Consider the following 23596-nt stretch of genomic DNA (forward strand, 5'->3'; position numbering starts at 1 on the left):
ATCGCTCTGTCGCATATTAGGCAATATAATCTGTCCTAATCAAGCCCACCACAGGCGTTGCAATCTAATCTGCTCCAATCAGACTCCCTCTGCCCTCCAGGTTTCTCTGTGAAATCACTCCATGAACCATATCCCGTGTCTTCTGGCCTCTTTGTCACAGGTCTTTCTCTCAAATACTCTGCATGACTGCTGCTGTGTATTGGTCTACAGCTGTTGTTCTCTTTTCGTGAGCCATTTTGAACAAAGGCATCCAAAAACAATGTAAATAATATCTTACAAAACCAATTAATCAATTAATTGATGTTAAGCATTTATATAACCTTACATGGATCAGCTCTATATCACAGTAAGAGGCAGTGGCTCTAGCTAGAACAAGTACTTATTTAAGAAGAGACATGGGGAAAAGTCCACATTTATAACACAAATCATAAAGCCACACAGTCATCAAGATCACCACAGTGTTCATGGCTCTGATGAGCTCTTAATCTTTTTCCTTTTTATTCTTCTTATATATAATTCTTAATTCTAATAATTCTGATGCTGGAGTCACCAAGAGCACACAGCACTGACACAGACACAGGCAGTGGCCAGTAGGAGTGGGCAGGGCTCTGGATTGGAACAGGAAAGTTGTGGGTCCAAAAGCCTGGTAGGGCCCTGCTGTCATCCCCTTAAGCAAGGTAATTCCCTCAGTTTATTTTAGTGAAATAACCACCTGTGGAAACGTCAGCTTTTTGGGAAATAAAAAGCATCAACACACTAAATTAATAATAATGAATAACATGCAGAGAAATCATGAAAATAAAACATGCAAGCTCAGGAAATTGAATAATAGCAGAGCTTTGATCATGCTGACAGCTTGGGGCTATATTCATATAACGTTTAAACACCACACTCAGTTTACAGCTGTTTGTTTTTCTTCTGGCTATTAAAAAACAACCCAATGAAGATGTAAAGTGTCATATAAATTTTAAGGGGGGTAATTTAAGGTCCCCTTGAAGGCCCTTTAAAATGCATGCTTTTATTTTGTAATATTAGGTTCTAAAGAATGTTACAATCCTTAAGGCAAGAAAAGCTGTGGGATGAGAAGGGGTGTCAGGTGCTTGTCGGTCACCAACATCGAAACCCTCCCCCATGAAGCATCATGCAGCTTGAGGTAGTCTTGCACAACAAAACTGTACTCATGAAACCGTTCTGACTGCCCTGATCACATGTCTATATTCACCATTCTCTTTAGACAAATCACAGCAGGCCAGCATGTCCACCACCTACTGTTGAATTCTGTGTCCTACTAGGAGAATTGTGACTTAAGCAGGAAAGTTTTCAGCTGTATCAGACATCCTCCTGTGTCACAATCTCTCAAACAATAAATAGATCATCAATCTGGTTGTTTCCAAAAACAAATGTTTTTTATGTGTGTGTCTGCATTGGCTTACTTCCTTTTTTTCTGGTGGGAATTTATCTAGGTACATTTTATGTTTTAGCTGTTTTACTGTGGACAGTATGCACACAAATCCGCCTAAAAAGCAGAACAAAAAACACAAACAACCTGGCTTTAGTTGACAGTTTCAGAAGCCAAGAAAACAAAGAGATCAAATAGATGTGGAGTTAAGGTGGTTGTAACCATGTGAGGGCTCCTCAAAGACATGATGCTGATGGCGATCTGCACAGAGCGGCCTGGGCAGTGGTTTCCAGCAGTGTGGAATGTGTCTGGAGATCCATGTGCAGGAGGATCAGAAGCTACAGTCTGGTGTGTCAGGTGAAACAAGGGAAATTGTTCGCCTGATACAGATCTCTTTCGGTGTTGGTGTCTTGAAGAGCGGCAGAGGAAAAAGACGAAGAAGGTGCTCTTGTCCCGTGAGAGAGAGCCAGTCTAGTACGCCTGCTCTTGTGCTGCTACAGCATGGACTTCCATGTCACGAGACAGAATTACTGTCGCAGATTTTCTCAACGTCTTGACAAATGCAGCATTCTTAAGCCCGTGAAACTGATTGCCTTTATTCCGGGGCTCCTGGACGATGCACAGTAATACAAAATTTTGAAAGCACAGCACTTTTTTCCCTTTCTACTGAGGTTCTAATGAAGGTAGTTTGTTTATCCTACAGTGATCATTATTAAAAAGGGATTCAGGAAATGTCATTTCATATCAGGCGACACAGAACCGGGGTCGTTCCTCAGAATAGTTACACTGAAGCAGCCTGAAAGAAACCCTAGGCGTCTTAACAAGATTACTGACGAGCTCGGCAGCTCCGAGTTTTTTCCCATCAGGACACTGGAAATATGCCTCTGTTTGGATCTGGCTTTCTTGGGCCATGAGAGAAATTAGATGGGTGAGTTCAGCTCAAGCTTCCCCAGCGGGTGAGACATTAATCCGCTTGACAAAAATCTCAGCACAAGAACAATTTAGAACAGTTTGGCAGCGGTGCCTGGAGGGTCAGCCTCCTAAAAGAACTCCCAGTGCCACAATTAAGTCTGAGCCGTTGACCCCACCACTCCTCCTAAGGAACAGACCGCAGTCAAGTTAATAAATAAAGTGCAATAAAACAAGAGCTGCGTGTCACTCAGCAGCTCTGGACCCAGAATGCCTGCCTATACGCGCCCTGCTCAGAAAGGGAGCAGAGTTGCTCACCTGGGTTTTCTTAAAACAAATCAAATACGTTTAAAAAATAGCACAACAGCAGCGCGATGTAACAGTCCTGCTGACATCTATCTCCCTGGCCAAATCACTCTGCACTCTTGCACAGACAGAGACTCGTGCGCACTCTCACTCTCTCGCTCTCTCGCTCGCCTGCGGAGAGGACCGCATTGCAATTAGTTAATCAACGACATCAACGAGATGGCTTCATTCGAGGTAATGCTGGAGAAATTAACTGCAGCCAGGTTAATTAGAGCCATCGAGAGTCATCAGGAGCGTTTACTTGGCTTGCTCTCCCATGGTGACTTCTTAAAAAACAACACTGAAGAGAAAACGATCTCCAACCCACAGGAAGGAAATCAGCAGAGTTTATTTTTACGTCTCTCAGCATGGTCTCCCTTCACATTGTCGCAGGCTGACACTGGCAGGGACAAGCTGAGGAATTCAAGCTGGCCTTGTTTTAGAGGAATCTAAAGTTGAGGTGTTCCAAGTAGAAAGACTTTTGATGGGTTCTACCATCTTTATTAAGCCCTGCTAATCAACTCATTTCTCACTTTCTGCTTTTCCCTGGACAGCGCGCATTGTTGCTCTGTGAAGCTTGGGTGTGAGTCACGGTACAATACAGGGTGGTGCCATTTTGAATCAAGTCATGAAGGACAATAGAACAGAAAGAAAGTAGGCTTTGAAATAGATACAGTAATAGATACAGATATATTTTGTTGTTTCTTATGGTTTTTTTTTTAAAGATTATCAGACACGACCCATCTGCCATCCTGCAGCCCCTGATACTCGGGAGAATAAAATGCCGATGCTGTGTCCCGAAGAAGACCCAGGGCTGTCTGACACATGGGCGATGAGCTCAGCAGGCAGACGCTGCACACGCTGCGACATCAAAGAGCCCCCGGCTGGCTCTGTCCGCAAACACACACTCCTCCAGGCCCACGCTGCCACACAGCGCGGAGGTTTCCTGCCCCCTACCCTCCACTGGGGCCGGCTGGGAAGGAAAGCACTTCTGCTGGAGAGTAGGGTCCTTTTTGCACTGAGGGATAGAGATAGAGGAACAACACTGATAAGCAAAAATGAAGGACTTAGGGCTGGCAGAAGAAAACTATTCACTCGGGTTAGGTGTGGTTCAGTAGAGTCCTTTATTCATGCGCATGGAGCGGATACAGTCATACAGATCTGAGAGAAGCCTCTCAATCGAGATGGTAAATCTGTATTTATACAGCAGATTCACTCAGGCTAGCTCACTCTACATTTCCATATTAGGAGTTGTTTTCTCTCTACAAACACTTCTTTGTAATTGACCACTATATTCTTAAGAAGCAGTTTTACCTTGTATACAGACAAAAGGAAGTGTGTAAATAAAAGGTGTGAAATTGAGCTAGACATTCTGTGGTTTATAGCATAAGCATCAAAAAGCCAAATAATATGCTTGCAATTGTCCTTTCATACTGTTGCTAGGTAAAAGACATGTTAGCAAAGCCAAATAGTCACTATCTTATACACTTGAAAAAGGTAAATGCTAAAATTCTTCCTCACCAGAAGCCACATATGGCTGTTTTTAAAGGTATAATGCAGCATCACCTAGCAGTGTTGACATGGTCTGCTTTAGCAGTGCTTGTGCAAGATGATCATGACAAATGGTCACACTTTAGCTTATGCTTGCAAAAATTACATTCCACACAAGGAACAAGATTTTTTTTGCAAATAACCCCAATGTCAGGATTAAGTATGTGGCTCAGGTTGGAGTTAGACCCCAATGTCAGAGTTAGGGGTCTGTTGCTCTGCAGCAGAGGTAGTACTTCACAATTTACAAATATTGAGAAACAGCATGCGCAAACCCTAACCTCCAGTGTTCTCCTCGGGTCACGCTTGTTTGGTGGTGATGGATTAGTATCAATTTGTGCTCTACATGTGATTGTACCACAGCTGGGCAGGACGTTCACTTACTGTGCCTCTTTCACTTGAGCAATGGCTTATGCTGAAACACAGAAATCCTGACACTTACTCACTCATCACTCAAAAACATACATAAATCTATCCTCTAACTGCATGACCTCAACTAAATCTTTAGTACTCGCATAAAAGCGTATTGAGAAGTTGGCAACAGTTATTATAAACATAATTAGCTGTGGAACACCTGTGCTGTCGATTACAGTGTGTTTTAGGCTGTCAGTGATTCACTAGTTATTTTCGTTAAAAGCCTAATACTTCTCAATGAATATGCAATGTTATTCTGCTCCAACTACCTGCAAGGAACATCAAACAGGGTGGATGACAGCATGGCTGCAGAGATCTTAATATATTCCTCTTGTGAAAAGCCAAGTCCACACATCAGGCAGCATTACCAGAATCAAAGTGGCCAGGCTTCTACAATCACAGGCCTGAAGAAGGAGACCATATTAGCATAAGAGGGGTCTGGGAAAATCGAAAGCTAATTGCATGCATCCTCATTCATTGTGCATGGGGGAGAAAGAGCCGTAGGTGCAAAATTAGCATTGAGAGCATTTTTCCCGATGTGCATTTCAATAAAAAAAAATGTTGGGCAAATAAAATCTATCCATTAATTAAATACAATAGTAATAATTTCATAAGCCTACATTTTCTGCTTGACAAAATTCTTGGAGGGCTGAATATTTTATAGAGTTTTCAAGAAGCCCTCGGCTTCTCTGTAGGTTAATAGGTTTACTGTAGGTTTTTGATTTTCTCTAGTTTTGTATCTTTTTTCAGAAATTCTAATGTGACTATAGAAACTAAACAAGCACAAAAAAGGAAAAGATCCTGACACCTGAGCACCATACAGGAAAATGCTGTTCAATCACTAGTCCCCACTGGAGATATTCATTTGCTTAGCCACTCACTGAAACAGGGCTCTGGGTTGAACCTCCTGAAATACACTGCTGGTCATGATGGGCCCCGTGCTTGATATCTCATGTTTTACTACACACTTTATATCTCATGTTCTCTTACTAACTAAATATCTCATGTTCTGTGCTTGATATCTCATGTTCTCCTACTTACTAAATATCTCATGTTCTGTGCTTGATATCTCATGTTCTCCTACTTAGTAAATATCTCATGTTCCGTGCTTGATATCTCATGTTCTCCTAGTTACTAAATATCTCATGTTCCGTGCTTGATATCTCATGTTCTCCTAGTTACTAAATATCTCATGTTTTCTACTTACTAAATATCTCATGTTGTTCTACTTACTAAATATCTCATGTTCTGTGCTTGATATCTCATGTTCTCCTAGTTACTAAATATCTCATGTTTTCTACTTACTAAATATCTCATGTTCCATGCTTGATATCTCATGTTCTCCTACTTACTAAATATCTCATGTTCTCCTACGTACTAAATATCTCATGTTCCGTGCTTGATATCTCATGTTCTCCTACTTACTAAATATCTCATGTTCTGTGCTTGATGTCTCATGTTCTCCTGCACACTAGATAGTTCACATTCTCCTACTCTTGCTTCCTGAGCTTTATTCCCTAGCATCCACCACAGTGAGCATGTGGCAGGTCTAGAATTAATTCAGATGCTACAGCTGTCGCTTTCCTTCAACACCTCAAAATGTCCTTCGCCTTCTCCCCCTGTGATTTGCATATGATGAAACAGTCATGGAATCAACGTGCTCTCTCTCGCTGATTCTGCACCCAGGTTCAGAAAATGTCAAGCTTGTGTGTGCGAGGCACCACTGAATGTGAGCAGGGTAAAACGGTACACAGGGCTTTGTTTTCCAGATGACTCTCTTACTGGAGTGATTGCAGATTCTGACGATTTTTAACGTCTGTGGACCTTTGCTCTTTAGGACAATGGCAAAGATTTTACTGTTCTGGTTGTAATCGGAATAACTTTGCATGCTATTGGCAGAGTGTTTTATGCTCTTAACAATAGAGTTTTCTTCATTCCTTCACCTTTATTGTAACTGAAACCTTGCAAGCTCCATTATGCATAGATGTTGTCTCAGCGGAGACCAGAGTTCTCTCTCTTGCAGGAACCCATCCCCCACTACCCCCGCCTGATCATTACAAGCCTCTCACCAGTGAGACCACAGTGATGGCTCTAACTGGCTGTTGTCAAGGTTACCCAATCCATGCCATGAACTTTACCTCCACATTTAGCTCCCACCACAATGGCTCAAATAACTTGTAAACTCTGCGATCCCAAGGACAGCAGCCATTGAGTTCAAAATTATGAGTATGGTATGTGGCTGGAGCTCAGGCCTGTGCTGTCACCATTTTCAACTGCTCACCTCCCCCAGTCTCAAGATGTACCCCAACATGCACACACCCTTGTTGAGGACCCTCAACTCCCAGAACGCTCCTTCATGTAATCCTCAGCAATCCCAGCCTGCTCAGGCAGAGCATCCAAGAAAAGACCAAACTGAGCATCACTTATCACACTGAGAACAGTTAATCCTGTTTTCCGTAACAGAGGTTACGTGCAGCTGTGTGCATTCTTAGCCAGAATAGAAACTTGGTAATTCTGATCCTTCCGGTTGTAAAACAATTTCAAGGAGACCAAGGAAAAGCTTAGTTATAAAGTGACATACTAACTTGAGTCACATAATGTCAAAGTTAGTTCCCCTCCTACAGACCTGAATTCAGTTCTGCTTGCTAGTATACTGTATGGCAAGACCAGCCTTTTGGTGCTTGAGAGAAGATATAGGTAGATTAAATCAAAGAGCACAAGGGATTTTTTTCAACAGTCCAACAGAGGAAGAAATGTTTTAGCTGAGAATGCATAGAGCTAGTGGATGATTTCACTGAGCTCTTGAATAAATTTTATACAGGCTTCAAACACACACTGACACCAGTAACTCTCTGTGCACTAAACCTTCTCCAACCACACGGGTGGACAAGGGATTTCTCAAAAACTAAAGCAGTGTTAGAATGGAAAGTTGTAGGCTTCCAGAATAATATATATTGCACTAAGGAATGTGAGTGACCAGCTATTGCTCCAAGCAAAGATGTTAGGGTGTACTGGACAGTGTGTTTGTTTGGAAGCTCTGCAATGTGCTCTTTAAAGCAGTGTTAGTTTCTGGTGCATGAGGCACAGTAGAAGTTTCACTCGTGGCCAAAGCAAAGACAGCTATAGTAGCTTGTTTTACTGCGCAGTTTCTTCCTGTTTTTGGTTTCCTTTTTTGTTGTGCTTTTCCTGCATTTCCAAAATGACACCACATCAGAGGCCCTGTCCTGAGGTGAGGATTGTTTCAGCCCATTAAAGGGGGGGGGGCGGCTGCACCATCAGAGAAATGGAGAAATGTGTCTCCCCCCACTCAGAGACTCCTAGGATGGTCTCAGGGGTCACCAAAAGGAAGCCGAGCAAAGAGAGTCGATGGGGAAATTGGCACCATCAGTCTAAACAGTGTGAGGGGTGTTAAAAAGGAAACTTTGACTATTTCTTTTTATGAAAACTGCCCCGCGTGTAATTCATTTGTCTAAAGTGCTAATTATCTTTCTACAGAACAGCCGACTAAGACTGGAGGCCCCCTAATGAGCTCGCTGACAAAAGGGATGTTAATTATATGGCAAGCTGGAAAATCAGTAATTTTCTCATTTGCAACAGCAGTGTGGATGAGAGCCCAGGCAGCTACTACTGCTAACAAGGCAAACAGCTTGAAGCCAGAGGAGGGAAATGATTGCCTCCATTGCTTGGGAAAAAGCAATGAAAACATTGTCACTAGCCTTACTGACGTTGCTGAACGCAATGCTGAATATAAAGCCTTTGTCACGTAAGAGGATCCATTTACTAAACATGAGCGCAGTTGTAACCTCCATTCCAGGCCAAAGCTGTCAGTAAGTTTGGAGCCATGAACCTCTGCTCTGTCCACTGTTCCTCCTTGTTAGAGAAGACAGTTTTAATTTAACCCACAGAGTTGGGAAACCAAAGCTAGTTCTGTTTGGGGACAACAGCGTAAGCAAAGCAGCTTGCTTGTAGATGCAGCGGCTAAGGTATTCCTAGGTATTTAAATAAGGTGCCCGGGTTCCAGCGAACACACTGCGATGCCCCGGTCTTTCTGAGCAGAGACCTCTGCGGCCGCGCTCTCTCCACCGCGGCCTGGCCCCAGCCGCTCCGCCTCTCCCCAACAGCGAGCCACGTGGTTCCAGATCCATTCTTCAAATTTACACAAAGATACAAAGCAAATGGAGAACACAGTAATAACAACCAGCACACTAAATGTAATAAAGTATTGATCGGTTCCCTGTCGCTTCCAACGAATGCTGCTGTTCTCTCACGGGGATATAAGAAACTGTAAGAATAGAAGAGGGAACTTGCTTTATTGAAGGAGAGTGCAGGCTCCAGAAGCGCTAGATTTTAATAAACAGCAGATTAAGGTTTCAGCTGTCTTAAACACTGGAGTGCTGATTTCCATGGAGCGCCGGGCTCCGGCTCCCTTTGATTTGCTGTCACTGATGCGGATGATAAATTTCTCGGCTGGTTCTTTCATAAAGTCGGCACAGCTCTGCAGACTGCTGCTGGCCGCTGTTGAAGAGAGATGCCTTAAACTGTGGTTATACTTGCAGTGCTTGGTTTTCTTACAGGCTAGGAGCCCACAGGCCTTTTAAATTTTTATATGGTTTCATATTGCTTTACAGCACAACATATTATAGCAGAGCTGACTGTTTTTAATTAATATATACTGTAAGAACTAAAACGTGTAAAAAGCAAAGTTTGCTCAGTATGTTAATTCATAATGCACTTGTTACATTTATACTGTATTACACTAAACAGATGTATTTGTTAATACTGTTACTGCCATCTAAAAAGCTGTCTGTTAATGGCTGTCAGGAATGGAGCTGGATAAAACAGCATATTTTAGCGTGGGAGGGCTCTGGGTCAGCTTAGATTTACATTGATCTAACAGGAGGAATTACTAGCTTTTGAATTGCGCCTGTGCTGTAAATGCACTGGGCTTCAAATCGCTTTGGAGTGTCATGGAGACTTTTCCTGCAAACACTACTGAAGATTGTGGTGCGTTTTTTCACGTCTAGGCATATACGTAGCTACAAACTTTGCCACTGCACAGAGGGAGAATGAGCTAGTGTAGGCAGACTCCTCTGACCTGCCCACCTTTGAGCCATTCACCTTTTAACCCATCACAGGCTATGTAGCTCAGTACAGAAGGTTCATTGCAGATGGGAGTAGGGACATTACATGCTTCCTGGGGAACCCCAGCTACAGTCAGCTTGTAACATGACCCAGCCTCGATCCCACAGTGACTCAGCTCTTCCATTTTACTGTAAGTAGCTGGCTCTCCAAGTCCGGAGGACTCATCATTCCACCTCACATTCCAGCACGGTTCCCAATTAGCCCATTTACCCCAGCCTATTTAATGCTGCCTCACACTCTCCCCTGTGCTCTGTATTAGGTTTTTCCTGGTTAGAGCTACCTCGGCTTTTCACAATTAATTACTACTTGGTTTTTGGCTTCCTGACCCTGGTTTGTTCTCCGACTACCTCTCCTGCTTTTGGTTTTGGTACTTTGGTTATCGTTGTGGTTTTGACTCTCGGCTTCCTCACAGCTTACAGCTCCCCTTCTGGTTTTGTACTTTTGCACCAGTTGGTTTACCTTCAGCTTTCGGACCTCGGACTGTTAAATGAACTACGCCTCTGGAGTTCGTCCTGGTTTTTCTGCATAGGGTCCTCCTTAATATTCCCTAACACCAAATTGATCACAAAAGCTACAAAAGGTGGACAGGGGAATCGGAGTGGATACTGAGAAAGTGTGGGCAGCCATTGCTCAGGAGGATGTGGCATTGAGGTGATGCCTATTTAATTAAGACCATCTCAAACGTAACAGGCCAGACTCTGCAGTGAAGCAGGAAACTGAAGCGACACTAGTTAAAAACAAATGAGATTGGGGGCGGAGCGGTGCCACTGCACCTAAGGGTCTGTGCCCGTGGCTGGAAGGTTGCTGCTTCAAATCCTGTGGCCGGCAGAGGAATCCTACTCTGTTGGGCCCCTGAGCAAGGCCCCTAACCCCAGCTGCTCCAGGGGTGCCATATAAATGGCTGACCCTGCACTCAGACCCCCAGCTTCTCTCCCTGTCTGTGTCTCATGGATGGGGTATGTGAAAAGACAAATTCCTTATGCAAGAAATTGTATATAAAGATGCTTATTTTTCCCCATAACAAGGTTAGAAAAAAAAATTGACTCTCACAGGAGGAGAATTCCTAGACTGAATGGGCAGAAGTGAATGGAAAGCTTGTTCAGCTCTTCAGGTCTAAAGGAATTGAAGCTGCTTACTCCACATTCTTCCACAGCGCTGAATGACTGGCACATGACATAAAGGGGCCAAAGCGAAGCAGCCTGGGATTTTTAGTTCCATTTTTTGTGGCTGCTGTTTTGTGCAACTATACGTGGTTTGGACACAGTGGTGTGCTATCAATTACAGGCATAGCCCTGAGGACTGACATGACAGAGTACTCAGTGACGCAATGTCACATTGTGGGAGTAGTCTCCGGAGTGGTTGATCCGCAAAGATCCAGGTGGTGGTGTCATTCATGTGCCTGGCCAGGGCCAGCTCTCTCCCTCAACCCCTAAAAAGCCTTGCTTGTTTCCCATTTTCTAACAGCCTGCTGCGCCCAGCTCATGTTCCCAGGTGTGTATCCCGTTCCATCATGCCTTCTGCAACGGCAGGTGTCAACTGTCGGGTTTTCACTTTGATGACAAGGTCACCTTGCTGTACAGGGCTGTGTATCTAGGCCTTCTGTGCTCTTCCACATCCTGCATCTCTCATGGATGATCTCTGCATGGATGGCCCAACTCAAGGCGTAAAGTACAGGACATCTTTTAGAAACACCACCATTTCTTATAGATGTGAATGCGAAAGCATCTGTGTAAGAAATATAGATCTGATTATATATTCTGTACATCTTTATGCCACTGCTGTCTTTTAAAGAAATTCATTTCTTCTTCACTTCTCATCAGATATGACTGCTTAAGTTGTGTTTAGCATTAAATTCTGTTGAATACTGAGCACTTCAACAGTCAACGGGAAAAGTTTAACAAACATATTGTCCTGATAACTTTGTGAAAATGCAATAACCCTTTCCACAGTGCTACTGTTTTCTCCAGACTGTCAGCTCTCCCCTGAATCTTTGGATTGTAGTGAGAGAGAGTTAGTCAAGCCTTTCTGTCATGTTCAAGATAGTGTGGACAGATAGTTCAGCCGCAAACTGCAAAAGACATCCAATTAAAAAAGCCAAACCTCTGTTTGCAGTCTAGCTGAGATTACAGCACAGGCCAGCTTTTCAGGAGAAACAATGTGTCTGTGAACACATCGAGCTTGTTTCTTTCTTCCTTGTTATTTTACCACAGAAGAAGAGGGAAGATGTTTTGCCAGTCTGCCTTCCAGACTTGATGTGCTTATCATCCCTTTTGTGACCTCTTCTTCATCTTCCTCTTCAGTATATTGTACCACAAGAGAAACTAGGAGCTAATAGTATGTTATTACAAGGAAAGGACCTGGGAGCACAGCCAACAGTATCTCTCAGAGTCAGTGGAGTGTTCATTTCCCCTGGTCTCTCGTTTAAAATGAGATAAAATGTTCTGCTCTTACAGGCTCTGAAAGCCACGTTGTCCCAAAATCCACTGCAATTTTCTTCATAGTGGGATTATGTTTGGGTGCTTATCATTTACTTTTAGAAGTATACATTTTTCTTGTTTTGTCTTTTTTTTCTTTGGTTGTGGCTAGTACTCTAACTCTAAGGAGAATGCACAGGGTTATATGTAAAATGGTGATAACATTCTTTTTGAGCACAGAATATCTCCTGGCTTGCAGCTTGCTCGTGATTCTCTTCTTCTATTGTTACTGTTATACAAATACAAGTAGCAGGTGCAGGGCTCCTGAACCCTTTACCATTCAGTTTTCCCAACTGATGCTCTTCATTATCTCTGTTCATTCTCAGCTTTTGCAAAACCTTTCAAGCCTTGTCTGCACAGAGAAAAGTTATGCACAAATAGAGTGTAGAGGACATTGTTGACGTCGGCAATGATCCGTTCTGTCTGGATCTGTACTGTATGTGTGCATCCATCCATTTTCAATAACTGCTTAGTCCAATATAGGGTCACACTGAGCCGGGCTCTAACTAAATAGAAAATGTGCGTAAGGCTGGATTCACCCAGGATGTCAGTACATCACAGGGCATACACATTCACACAACAGACACTTTAGAGACACCAATTAACCTAGGCAGCATTTCTTTGTACTATGGGTGGAAACTGGAGAGTCCACAATATTAAGGTAATGTCCCTAAAACAGAGTTCTCCTCTGGCTGTGATAGTAGTTACATAATGTTGCTGCAACAGTTCTACGTGAAGGGTGTACACATGTCCTTACTCAGCAGAGGCACTTACACGAACAGCCACGTTTGTGCAAGGTCACTTTTCATCAGCCTTTTTTACCACTGCACCTACATAGTAAGAACTTCTCTGATTCACATGTACCATATATTTTGACTGCAGATTTTTAAAAATCTTTCTCCTTTCTTGCATGTCATAGTAGATCCCCCAAATGCCTCCTATTTGAGTCCCTTAAAAAATTTGCCTCTTGGAGCTTTGTGAGCCTGGGCAAGCAAGCCCCCTTTCTGATGAAGAGCCTCATTGGCCTTCACAGTTCCTAAGGGCTGGCGAGGGACAGCCCTGCTCGTGGGGTCAAGGCAGAACATCTGTTTCCTGATGGGATCCGCCTGTTAGCCGAACTCATCACAGCTGTTCAGCTGGAGCCTTCCCTGCTTGATTCTCGCTGCCACCACCATGCTGTGTGCTGTGGGCAGCCATGCCATCATGCCTTTTAAGAAATCACCACCCTTGTCCTGTGCTTCCCATCACATCATGGTAAAACCATGGTAAAAACCAAGGAAATGCACAGCGCAAGTAAGATAAAAGTGTGGGGAGACGATGCCAGGTCTAACTTTATTGCTGCGCTTCAACAAGGCCACCTGTGATTGTCCAAGCTAGAGCCTATCCTTACTTTATTATCCTTCATTTAACGAGCGATTGCAATTAACACATTAAAAAATCAAATACGCTTTAACTTAGTTGATGAGTTTCTACAACAGGGGTTTCTACTTGGTCAAGGGTACAACAGCTGCTTCCCACATGGGATTTGAGCCTACAACCTTCCCATTAGTAATCCAGAGGCTCACACTGCTATTCGACACTGCTGCCACAATGTACAGATGCACAGAACCTGCAGGTACTGTATATGCACAGAAATGTTCGGACAATTGGACAATTGAGACAAACAAAAGGGTAGATTGAAGAAGCACTTCCTCCTTTCTACCCTGTGGATTTACTTTTGGGGTGTTTTTTTCTTGATAGAAAGCTGTTTGATGAAATACTTGGATCAGTTAACTAGCCAAAGGTCTAGATAGGCCGAATGCTATCTACTCGTTTATAACTTTTCTTATGTGTTTTTGTCCTACCACATTGTCTAATTGACTTGACTTGTTTCCAAGGCATGTCCCCACTGCTTGAACCATTGCATATCCTGTGGTAATTATTCTGAGAATGTTAAATAGGCAATGTGCGCATCCTTTCAGGAATATAAACTACTATGTATTCAGCACTGGCAGCTTGTTTGCATTCAAATTTAATTTTAAGCTGTTTTAACTCTTGGGAGCTGGGCCACCAGCTGGATGCCATTTGTGGCCAGACCCACCCAGCCATTATTAATGGGAGTCATCATTTTGGGTGAGTCTTCCCCGGCTGAGACAGGGAGTCGCGGCCCTTTAAGTTTTCCAGCTGTTGGATAGGTGCAGCTCGACACCCTTTGAATTGCATTAAGAGCTTCCGTTGCCTGGAAAAGTATCATCCCAGCTTTAACACATGAAATAAATCAATTCATTAGAAGCAAAATCGAATGAGGATCCCCCGGGGGGAGGGGGGGAGTTGGATTTGATCAGATCTGTCACTCAGCACCACTGCAGCTAGGTGGCCTTAAAGTTACAGTGTCTCCACAAAGCACTTCCTGTACAAAGGACACTATAGTTAAAACAGTGCGTAGTGCAGTACATGCTAATCCAATGAAATGCTAATTGTACTGATAAAGCTTGACTTTACCAGATCAATGATCTAAAGCCATGAGAAGACTGTGAATGAGCAATGTGCATTTACCTTGGCACACTCCTGTCAGGACTGGGGAATGGGGAAAACACTCACATTGCAATAATACTGGCAGACACAACATATCCAAAAAAAGCTTTCCTGAGAGAGATCTAATTGCTTTAGCTTTAAAGACTGTAGCATTTAAAAATCTGAATCTAAATCTAATAAAAAATAATAATCATTAATAGTTTTTGTGTTATGACCCTAGCCAGAAATAAGCGGATTTGTGAAGATGGATAGACAGATTATTTTATCAATTTGATGCCATGCGTTCTGCAGCATGCTGCACCACTCCATGTAATTCTATGGATCCAGCACATTAACAGATGCCAGGCCTCAGTCAATATACAGTATGTAGTGTAGTGTGTCTGCAGTGATCCGTGGATTACAACAGGCAAGTGAAGGTCAGGTGCTGAGAGTGTTTGTGCCAGCTCAGAGCCAGCCAGGGCTGAGAGAGACAAAATGGAAGAGTGGGTGAGTGGAGGGATAGAGCTGAGCTAATGAGTTTTGAAGAGGTATTTTAATGTTTTTTTCCCTTCTGTTTATTTGACTATGTGGCCTGATTAAAGCAAAGGTACCCAATCTAACCATGTTGGCCATTACAAAATTGGACGCGCTGTTGTTAGAGGTAGGGGAGTCTCTACCTGGTTTTGCACAGACCTGGGAGAGACAGCCAGCTACTCCACAGAAACAATCCTTAACTGTAACAGTTGCCGGGTGAGGCTCCCGTGGAAAGAGTATTTTAAGACCCTATGCGAGGCAGCACATCCAGAAAGGAATAGGGAACGGAGTTGAGGGAAGACACACGAGGTCTATTGGTGCTCACAGTGATGACAGGGAAGTCCGTGCAGAAGTGAAGGGTGGGTATCCATTGCAGCAAATCCAGGGAGAATCAGGAAACAGGCCATGTCCATTGTCGGGATATCCATCCGGAGACAAAACAGGAACAGACACACGAAAAACTAGAACCAGGAATACAGGGCTTCGTCCCAGGCCATGGTCTCAGAAGGTCAGGGTGACTATTACTGGCCTATGCCCTCAGACGTCCCCGTGAACCCTGGTGGTAGGCGGGCTGTGAGACAATCATTTTCCAAAGCTGAGGCCCAAAGGCTGGGGGAAGAAAACTTAAATAAGAAACCTAACTAGACACACCACGAAGTAATTATTAAAAGGACTATCTAGAGAGGATTAGAGCACCCTCTGGAGGTGGGGATGTCCACCGTGACATTAAGACAATGACGTGATTTCCTGTGTGTGACTGCCACCCTCACACAGTTTGTCCAAGGATTCATTCAACACTGCTATGAGTCAGACACAATACACCCTTGTTTGTGAAAATACTCAAACGGCTCTTAGACTTCAAACAGCAGTAATATTAAGGAGAGCCATCTATAGATAGTTCTGTGAGATGTAATAAATCGTGTGACCTTCTAGTAGACGCATCAGCACACCAGAGCTTTTGTTCAACTGTAACCAACTCACCCACAATCTTTCGATGGCAGAAACAGATTGATCACGAGACTGCTGGCGAAACCAGCACTTTCCACTCGGTTCCCAGAGTTGAGTCGTTGACGTCGACCAGCACATACAATTCTGCTCAATCATTTTTGGCGCACCAAGCGTCAAGCCTGAAGCCTAAAGGGTCAGCAAATAGAGAGTACACGTGGCTGCCCCCCTGACTCTCCGATTCCTCTCCCTGTCTGGCTCTTCTCTTTCAGGTGATCCCAGCCCAGTCCCACCCCTCCCGCAGTGCCTTCCCTCTGCGTGACCCACCATGACCCGGTCATGAAGGGCTACCATGTGAGCCGCAGCCTGTCCCAGCACTCGTCCTCGGGGCCCTGCCACTGTATCCCTGAGGACGTGCCCCGCGACTACATGCCTCTCTACCACGACCCCCGCCCCTCCTTTGACCATTACCAGGGTGACCACCCCTCCTACTACCCCCCCGGGGGTCCCCCCGAGTCCCTGCCTCTGTCCGGCGGGGGCACTTTTCCCCGGTCGCACCCCAGCCAGACCTACGACTCATGCGAGGAATGCCTGGCCTCTTCCTCGGCGGCGCAGCACCACCCTTCCTCCTCTTCCTCAAGCAAGATGCAGCGGCTGCCCCCTAACCTGCTGGACCAGTTCGAGAAGCAGCTGCCCTTCCACCCGGACGGCTTCCACACCCTGCAGTACCAGCGGGCGGCCAGCGGGGAGCAGCGCAGCGAGAGCCCCAGCCGCATCCGGCACCTGGTGCACTCCGTCCAGCGGCTCTTCGCCAAGTCTCACTCCCTGGAGGCGCCCTCCAAGCGCGAGTACAACGGCACGCGGGCGGACCCCCGGAGGGCGGGCGGGGGGGGCGGGCAGGGGCCCGAGGAAGGAGCCCACCCGCACTACCCTCCCCAGCAGCACCACGTCTCCCGCCAGCCGCGCCGCAGCAAGAGCCGGGAGCGGAGCAAGAGCGGGGAGTCGCGTCACCGCAGCAAGACGGCCGGCTGGTGGAGCTCCGACGACAACCTCGACAGCGACAGCAGCTTCCTGGTGCCGGGGGGCGGGGCAGCCGGGAGGGGAGGGGTGCCCCCCAGCCCCGAGGGTCTGGATGGGGCGCTGCAAGACCTGACGCTCAAGGCCCTCAAAGGCAAAGGGCCACCCGGGGAGTGCCTGGCCTGCACCAGCATGGCGCTGGCTGGGGAAAGCGGCCACTCCCTGAAGAGGAGCACCTGGTCCTCCATGACGGTGAGCCAGGCCAGGGAGGTCTACCCCTCCTCCAAAGCAGGCTACGACAAGGCGCTGGTGCCTCTGGACCCCGGCAAGGCCAAGGATCGCAGCTATCATTACTTACAGGTAAGAGGCCATGCAAGGCGAGGAAGCCCCCTGCCTTCACCTCCAGCGACACACACTCGCACACCTTCTACAAGCAGAAGTGCAGACAAAGCACACCTTGTTTCAGACATGTTTAACTGTCCTAGGTGAGATAAAGAGTTTTTGTTTGGGGTCCTTTTCGGTGGTACTGCTGATGTTGACCTACAAGTAAAGGCGGACATGAAACAGTTTGGTTTGATCTCCCTTTAGACAGATGTTTCACTGAAGAATGAACAGAATGTTAAACTGCGAGCACGGGGAAAGTCAGTATCCTTAGTACAGACAGGACCAGACCTACTGCCTCCCTTTTTGATGCGAGCCACTTTTTCCACGGAAAACATGGGGACTATATCTGCAATGACGCTGATAAATCAAGACCACATACCCAGAGGAACTCTGAGAGCTTGCAATTTAATCCCAGATACGTCTGCAATATTACTGCAGGCCCCTGCAACTTCAGTACACTGTTGTAATAGTGACATTTCAATACAATGGCTTGGTAATTGTAGTTTTATTGAAGTTATGATTAACATACAACCGTATGTCCCCAGGCTTTCTCACAGTAACAGAACTGTCACATGCAGGCAAAGTACACTAGACTGTGTGAAAAAGCTTATCTTGACGGGAAAGAGCACAGTCTTTTGTACTCCACGTCTCCACGATTTTTCATTACCTTTGAATGTGTGCCTGTTTTGTAGTCTTTTGTTTTATAAGTTTTCCCCATGCCCTTAAAGATGCATTAAAGATACAAAAGCATAAGCTGTTTCAGCGCTGTTAGACACACTCATAACTGGTACGTTCGAATTATAATTGGTTTTAGCCATTTCACAAAATAAAAAAGTAGAACTCTTTTAAGAGAGTGAGGGTAAGGAACCACAATATTGATTTTGCCCTTATCAGTATTCATTGGTGTGGTATAGCTGTGGTATAGCTGTACCTTACCTTACATACCACACCTTAATATACTAAGAGGCATTAAAAATATAACACATGAGCGTTAGCATCAGCAGCATTTGTTGCATTTGAATGCCTTTCAGTACATGTTGGGAATAAGATATACTGTTCAACATTTTAAGTGCAAGCAGAAATGGCCTGCTTTATTATTGGCTATTGTAAAATAGCCATTATTATTAATGGCTCTTTTACATTCTTACATCAAATAATTGACAACAGCTTCCACTTCCCCTTAAACTGCCCCAACTCTGAACAATGTTTCTTAAAGCCAAAATATTTATCAATATATATTATTTCCGCTCATTTTAGTTGTCAAGTGAGAGTTATGCCAGGCTGAAAAGAGAAGAAAGAAAACACAAGAAGGCTCACACACCTGAAGAAGGCTCCCCAGCCGAAACGTTGTGTTTTCTTTCTTCTCTCTTCAGCAGGGAATAAACCTTTTACTTGTTCCCTTGCAGCCTGCGCATGCTGACGCAGCTCCCCACCTGATATACCAGGCCCCTAATAAGTCTAACACCACCGGCTCGACATGTCTGCCTTCGACCAGTAACATACGATCGATTTTTAATAAACCCCACGAGGCAGAAAAGGGAATCACCACCGAACACAGGAAATGCAACGGCGTTGCCTGTGCAACCGCAGTAATAAGTGCCCTGGGTGCCCTTTGGGAAAAACAAAAGAAAAAAATTCAAAGAGCTTCAGAGCCAGCATACAGTCTTCCAGCCGTCCTCATTAGGTCAGCATCAATCAGAAGATGAATTACCAGCCCCCCGATGTCATTTCCACCCCTCCCTCACCACCGCTCCACTCCTAACCTGGTGCCCAGCTGTAGTTAAGGCATTGAGGTGAGTGCTAATGGGCAGCGCAGCTCGGCGGGCCTGATCAGAAGAGGCGCTGACTGCTCTCAGCAGAGCCTGTGACTGTAGTGCTGGTGAGGGAGCAGGAGCCAATTTGTCACTGTCTCCGCTGCCAGGAGAGAGACGTTAACTGGCTACTAAATGCAATGGCAGTGTCATTGTTCACTTGGGCTGCCCGTGGGGGTGTTAATGAGCGCGTCTCTCGTTCTGTGAACATGAGGACAAGTGTGGCGCAGGGAGGGGCGGGGGTAAGGGAACACGTTAGAAGCAAGCACATTTCTCCAAAACCAAACTCCTAGCCATCCGTGCATTGTCCTTCCCTCTGAGCCCTGTGTGCTTGCACCCAGGGCAGTGACACACTGAAAGGTAAAACCTTTGCACCAAATAATGCATTCAGCACACAGCCCCTACTGTACCTGCCCCTCGCCCTCTCCTTTCTGTAAATTGCCTCCGCAGAGCAAGAAAAAATGCCTTCTTTCTAGTCCGCTGCTTTCTGTTTGTGAAGGCTTGACCTTTAAAAGTACACTCCACTGATCAAATAACCAATCCCAGTCTTATTACAGGTTGATAATAGCCATCCTTAGGACCTTTCCTGTGTCCCACACTCCAGGACAACGCTTCTACTGTTCGGCGCGTCAGAAGCAGAGTCGGTCTCGTACCTAAACTCGCAAGCTGCGCAAAGCAGCTGACGCCTCCAAATAAATTGCACCACCCAGACTCCGGTGCCCCATGATGGCCAAGAAATGAATTAAGAGCGAGGAAATGAAGCACTTCTGTGGAACGACAGCAAGGCACACACTCTCACTTCTGACCCTACAGACCCTGCAGCTGTAAGTCAGCTACACACATTTTCTAGGTTTTTGGCTAGAAAACATCAACAGCAAAAAAGGTTGAGAGTGTAAAAGGAGTAGATGTTTGGTTGCTCTTACACAGTTCCTTGTGAGCAGGGGGAAATTACCATTACCTTCTGCATCTGACCCTTATTTCCATTCATTCTAATTAAGCTGGGGTCACCTGGAGACAGTAGAGCTTCACCAGAGGGAGCCAGTTAATAAAGTGAGGCCCCTGTGCCTGCTCTTTGTGGAAAAGGGCAGTTTAGCACTGACCCGCAAGCTTGTGGGAGGCAGGATGAGAGGGGAGCACCTGGAGGAAGCCCATGTGTGAACTCCACAGGAAAGGTGCCCAACCCCAGAATCAGACCAAGAACAGCTGTAAGGCAGCTGCACCATCTGCTATGCCACTGTGATGCCTGTGGGAAAAGAACCGTTTTACTGCATGTCTGTATGGAAATACAGTTCTCCAAAATAGCCGAGGAGTCTAAAATAGGGCTAAGACTTAGCAGGTTAACCTGGTGCCCTGTCACCAGGCAGGTAATTATAGGCGCTGTGACAGTCTAGCGGCACTACAGCCAAGCTCCCCTGCCAGCTACTGCAGGTGGACAATTTATTAGCAGTTTAATTAAGTGTCGAGCAGCATGGCTTCGCCACGGAGCAGCCACGCGTGCCAGCCTGCAGACTCTGTCGTGTCTCTGTGGCACGTCTCTGCAGCGCCCCCACTCAGCTAGGACAGTCCTAGAGTGGCACTCTGTGCTGTAACCCTTTTCACCATCTAGTGACTGGATGAAATGAGCTCTAACAGCAAACAAGCCCCTGTTCCTAAGTCATAAGTGGTAAGTTCAGCACATCCTGTAGACACAGAACCTTTATGGCAGACTGGAAGTGAGCAGTCTAACCCTCACTCATATCTGCAGGTGCCGTCCTTGCTGTAATTTAACATTTGATTGGAGTTTTACTTGTACTTGAGAAGGGCTGGCCTGGTAGGGTGAAGCCTGTTTTTCTCCTTTGCCTCTTGAAACCGAAGGTGTCATGGCGTTCTGCTCTTTGACTTAGCGGAAGAACTAATCATATCTTTCATTGTCATGATCATTCTTCAACCGAGTTTCTCCCTCCGTCTCCTTGGCCAGCTCTGCTGAAACATCTTGTTGTTCACTCGCAACTTGCAGCTTCTTATTTATAAATCCCAGTATGTGACACAAGATCCAAAGCTGGGTGAGAGCTTGTGTGTCTCCTAACCTCTGATAGCTTGCAGACATGTGTGTGACCCTTTATTAGATATGTGTCCTGGTATGTGCTCATCCAGTCTGGGTTTTTCATGTGCATTCCTGCTGATGGTGAATCATGCTGGCACTCAGGCAGAGCCACGCTGAAATTAGGATTAAAAGCTTTATTAAACATGTCACTTTAAGACAGATTCTCTCTCTGGGGGACCCATCTCAGGGCCCTTCGGGACTCCAGAGAAATTGCAGCAGAATGCAAACAGGCAGACAGATTGTCACTCACAGAGCAACTCTGTACTCAACAGCTACCTCTGAGTCACAGTGACACTGAAAAATCAAGCAAATCTATTTCTTAGCCAACAAGGCGGCCGCAGCCCCATAACTCCGTCTGCCTGCTGGGATCTGAATGAAGCGACTCAGATGCTTTTTTTAACAAAAAAATTGTTTTGTGGCCAAGTTTCTCATTTTTGAGTGTTTGACATTTGTTATCTGCAGATTTTCTGTATTGCAGTGTGTTTGTCCAGTTGGAAAACTTTTTTTTGTTAGTGTTAGGCTTTTTTTTTGTACATTTACCACTAAGGACAGCCCTCAGTGACAATACTTCCGTCATCTTCGTAGCTTTGCAAGTAAATGTGGGACAGTGATTAGTATATTAGTTTTGTAATAGTGAAGCGAATAGCAAGTTTTAATGAGACTGCATGCTCATTAAAACTTAAACTGAGATCACAATCCAGTCCAGTGCAAGGAGAGTCATGCTGAGGGGCGGTACTTTCCATTTCTGCATCACTAGGTTGAGTGCCAACAATATTCTGTTCCAGCGCAAATATCGAATCCTCTCCGCTCAGTCAAAGTCCCCATAAGCCGTCGTCTCATTCAGTCGCAATGCCCGTGAGAAGGCATGCCCGCGTCTGCGTCAATCCCGCTGTCCATGTGGCGCAGGTCCCGTCTGACGACTGGGCGGGCGGGTACCCGGGGGGCGGCCCAGACTCGGGCGGGGAGATCCCCTGCCGGCGCATGCGCAGCGGCAGCTACATCAAGGCCATGGGCGATGACGACAGCGGGGACTCAGACACCAGCCCCAAGGCCTCCCCGAAGTCGGCACTGATTGCCCAGAGGGACGCCCTCCGCAGGTCCGTCAGCATGGATCAGCGTTGCAGCAACTCCAAGTGAGAGCCCCCCCACCCCGCCCGCCATTTTCTCTCCGGCCTCTCAGATCAAGTACCCTCCGCCATGTGCTTTCCTTTCTGGGGCTCACCTAAGACGCTCATTACCTCCTTTAAAACGTTCAACGTTGTATAGATTGAACGGTGACGAGGACCACTATAATAGACCATTGCACAGCCTATACTCCCCATGCAGTTGATGGAACTAAAAATAATAATAATAATAATAATAATAATAATTGCTTACACTTATATAGCGCTTTTTCTGGACACTCCACTCAAAGTGCTTTACAGGTAATGGGGACTCCCCTCCGCCACCACCAATGTGCAGCATCCACCTACTACATTTATTATAAAAAAACCCTGTAATTTTGTTTCCTTATGTTTTTCCAATTTCCTTTTAAACCTCATGCTTTGATATAAATACTATATTACGTTCACACAGTAGCCTTTTATAGGTCGGACAGTGTTTCTTTCATGCGCAGAACCACCGGGCCCTGAAATCAGGAATAAGCAGGGAGGGCATTACGAAAGGGGATGGCTGTGCAGGTTGGCTGCTCGATGATCTCATGTGCTCCATGTCTGCCACCCTGCAGGCACCCCTGTAAGCAGTGCACCGACGTGTACCCTCCCAGCCGCACCACACCAAAAAACAGCTCCAGGTCCCACAGCTATACCCGCTCGCTGACCAGCTCACAGGTGAGCCTGCTACTGTCTGTAACTCTCCATGTGCAAAGCATGCGTTCAATCGAGGGATGTGTGTGTGCGTGTAATGCGGAGATGCTGTGCAACCAGAGTGCCACTTGTGCACCAGCTTACTGAGTAAAATCTTCAAGGCAACTTCTTGTAATGTGCCTATCTAGCCACCAGGGGTCATTTGTTTCAGACAAAGCTCAGCTAGAACTCTGGAAACTGGGCATGCATCCGTACTCAGCAGATGGGCCAAACTGCACACCAACTGCAACGCA

General features: G+C 45.7%; 1 protein-coding gene across 2 annotated transcripts in view; it reads left to right on the plus strand.

Annotated features, from left to right (window-relative positions):
- dlgap3 (discs, large (Drosophila) homolog-associated protein 3) overlaps nucleotides 1-23596 on the plus strand; it is a 115304-nt gene that overhangs the window by 79992 nt on the left and 11716 nt on the right. For both annotated transcript variants that reach the window (XM_015348846.2, XM_015348845.2), the window contains exons 3-5: nucleotides 16476-17580; nucleotides 22405-22631; nucleotides 23225-23327. In XM_015348846.2, coding sequence (XP_015204332.2) covers nucleotides 16543-17580; nucleotides 22405-22631; nucleotides 23225-23327 — 1368 coding nt within the window. In that variant the 5' untranslated portion in view covers nucleotides 16476-16542. The remainder of the gene's footprint in view (nucleotides 1-16475; nucleotides 17581-22404; nucleotides 22632-23224; nucleotides 23328-23596) is intronic.

This window comes from Lepisosteus oculatus, chromosome 11 (genome assembly GCF_040954835.1).
Source record: "Lepisosteus oculatus isolate fLepOcu1 chromosome 11, fLepOcu1.hap2, whole genome shotgun sequence".
NCBI classification, from domain to species: Eukaryota; Metazoa; Chordata; class Actinopteri; order Semionotiformes; family Lepisosteidae; genus Lepisosteus; species Lepisosteus oculatus.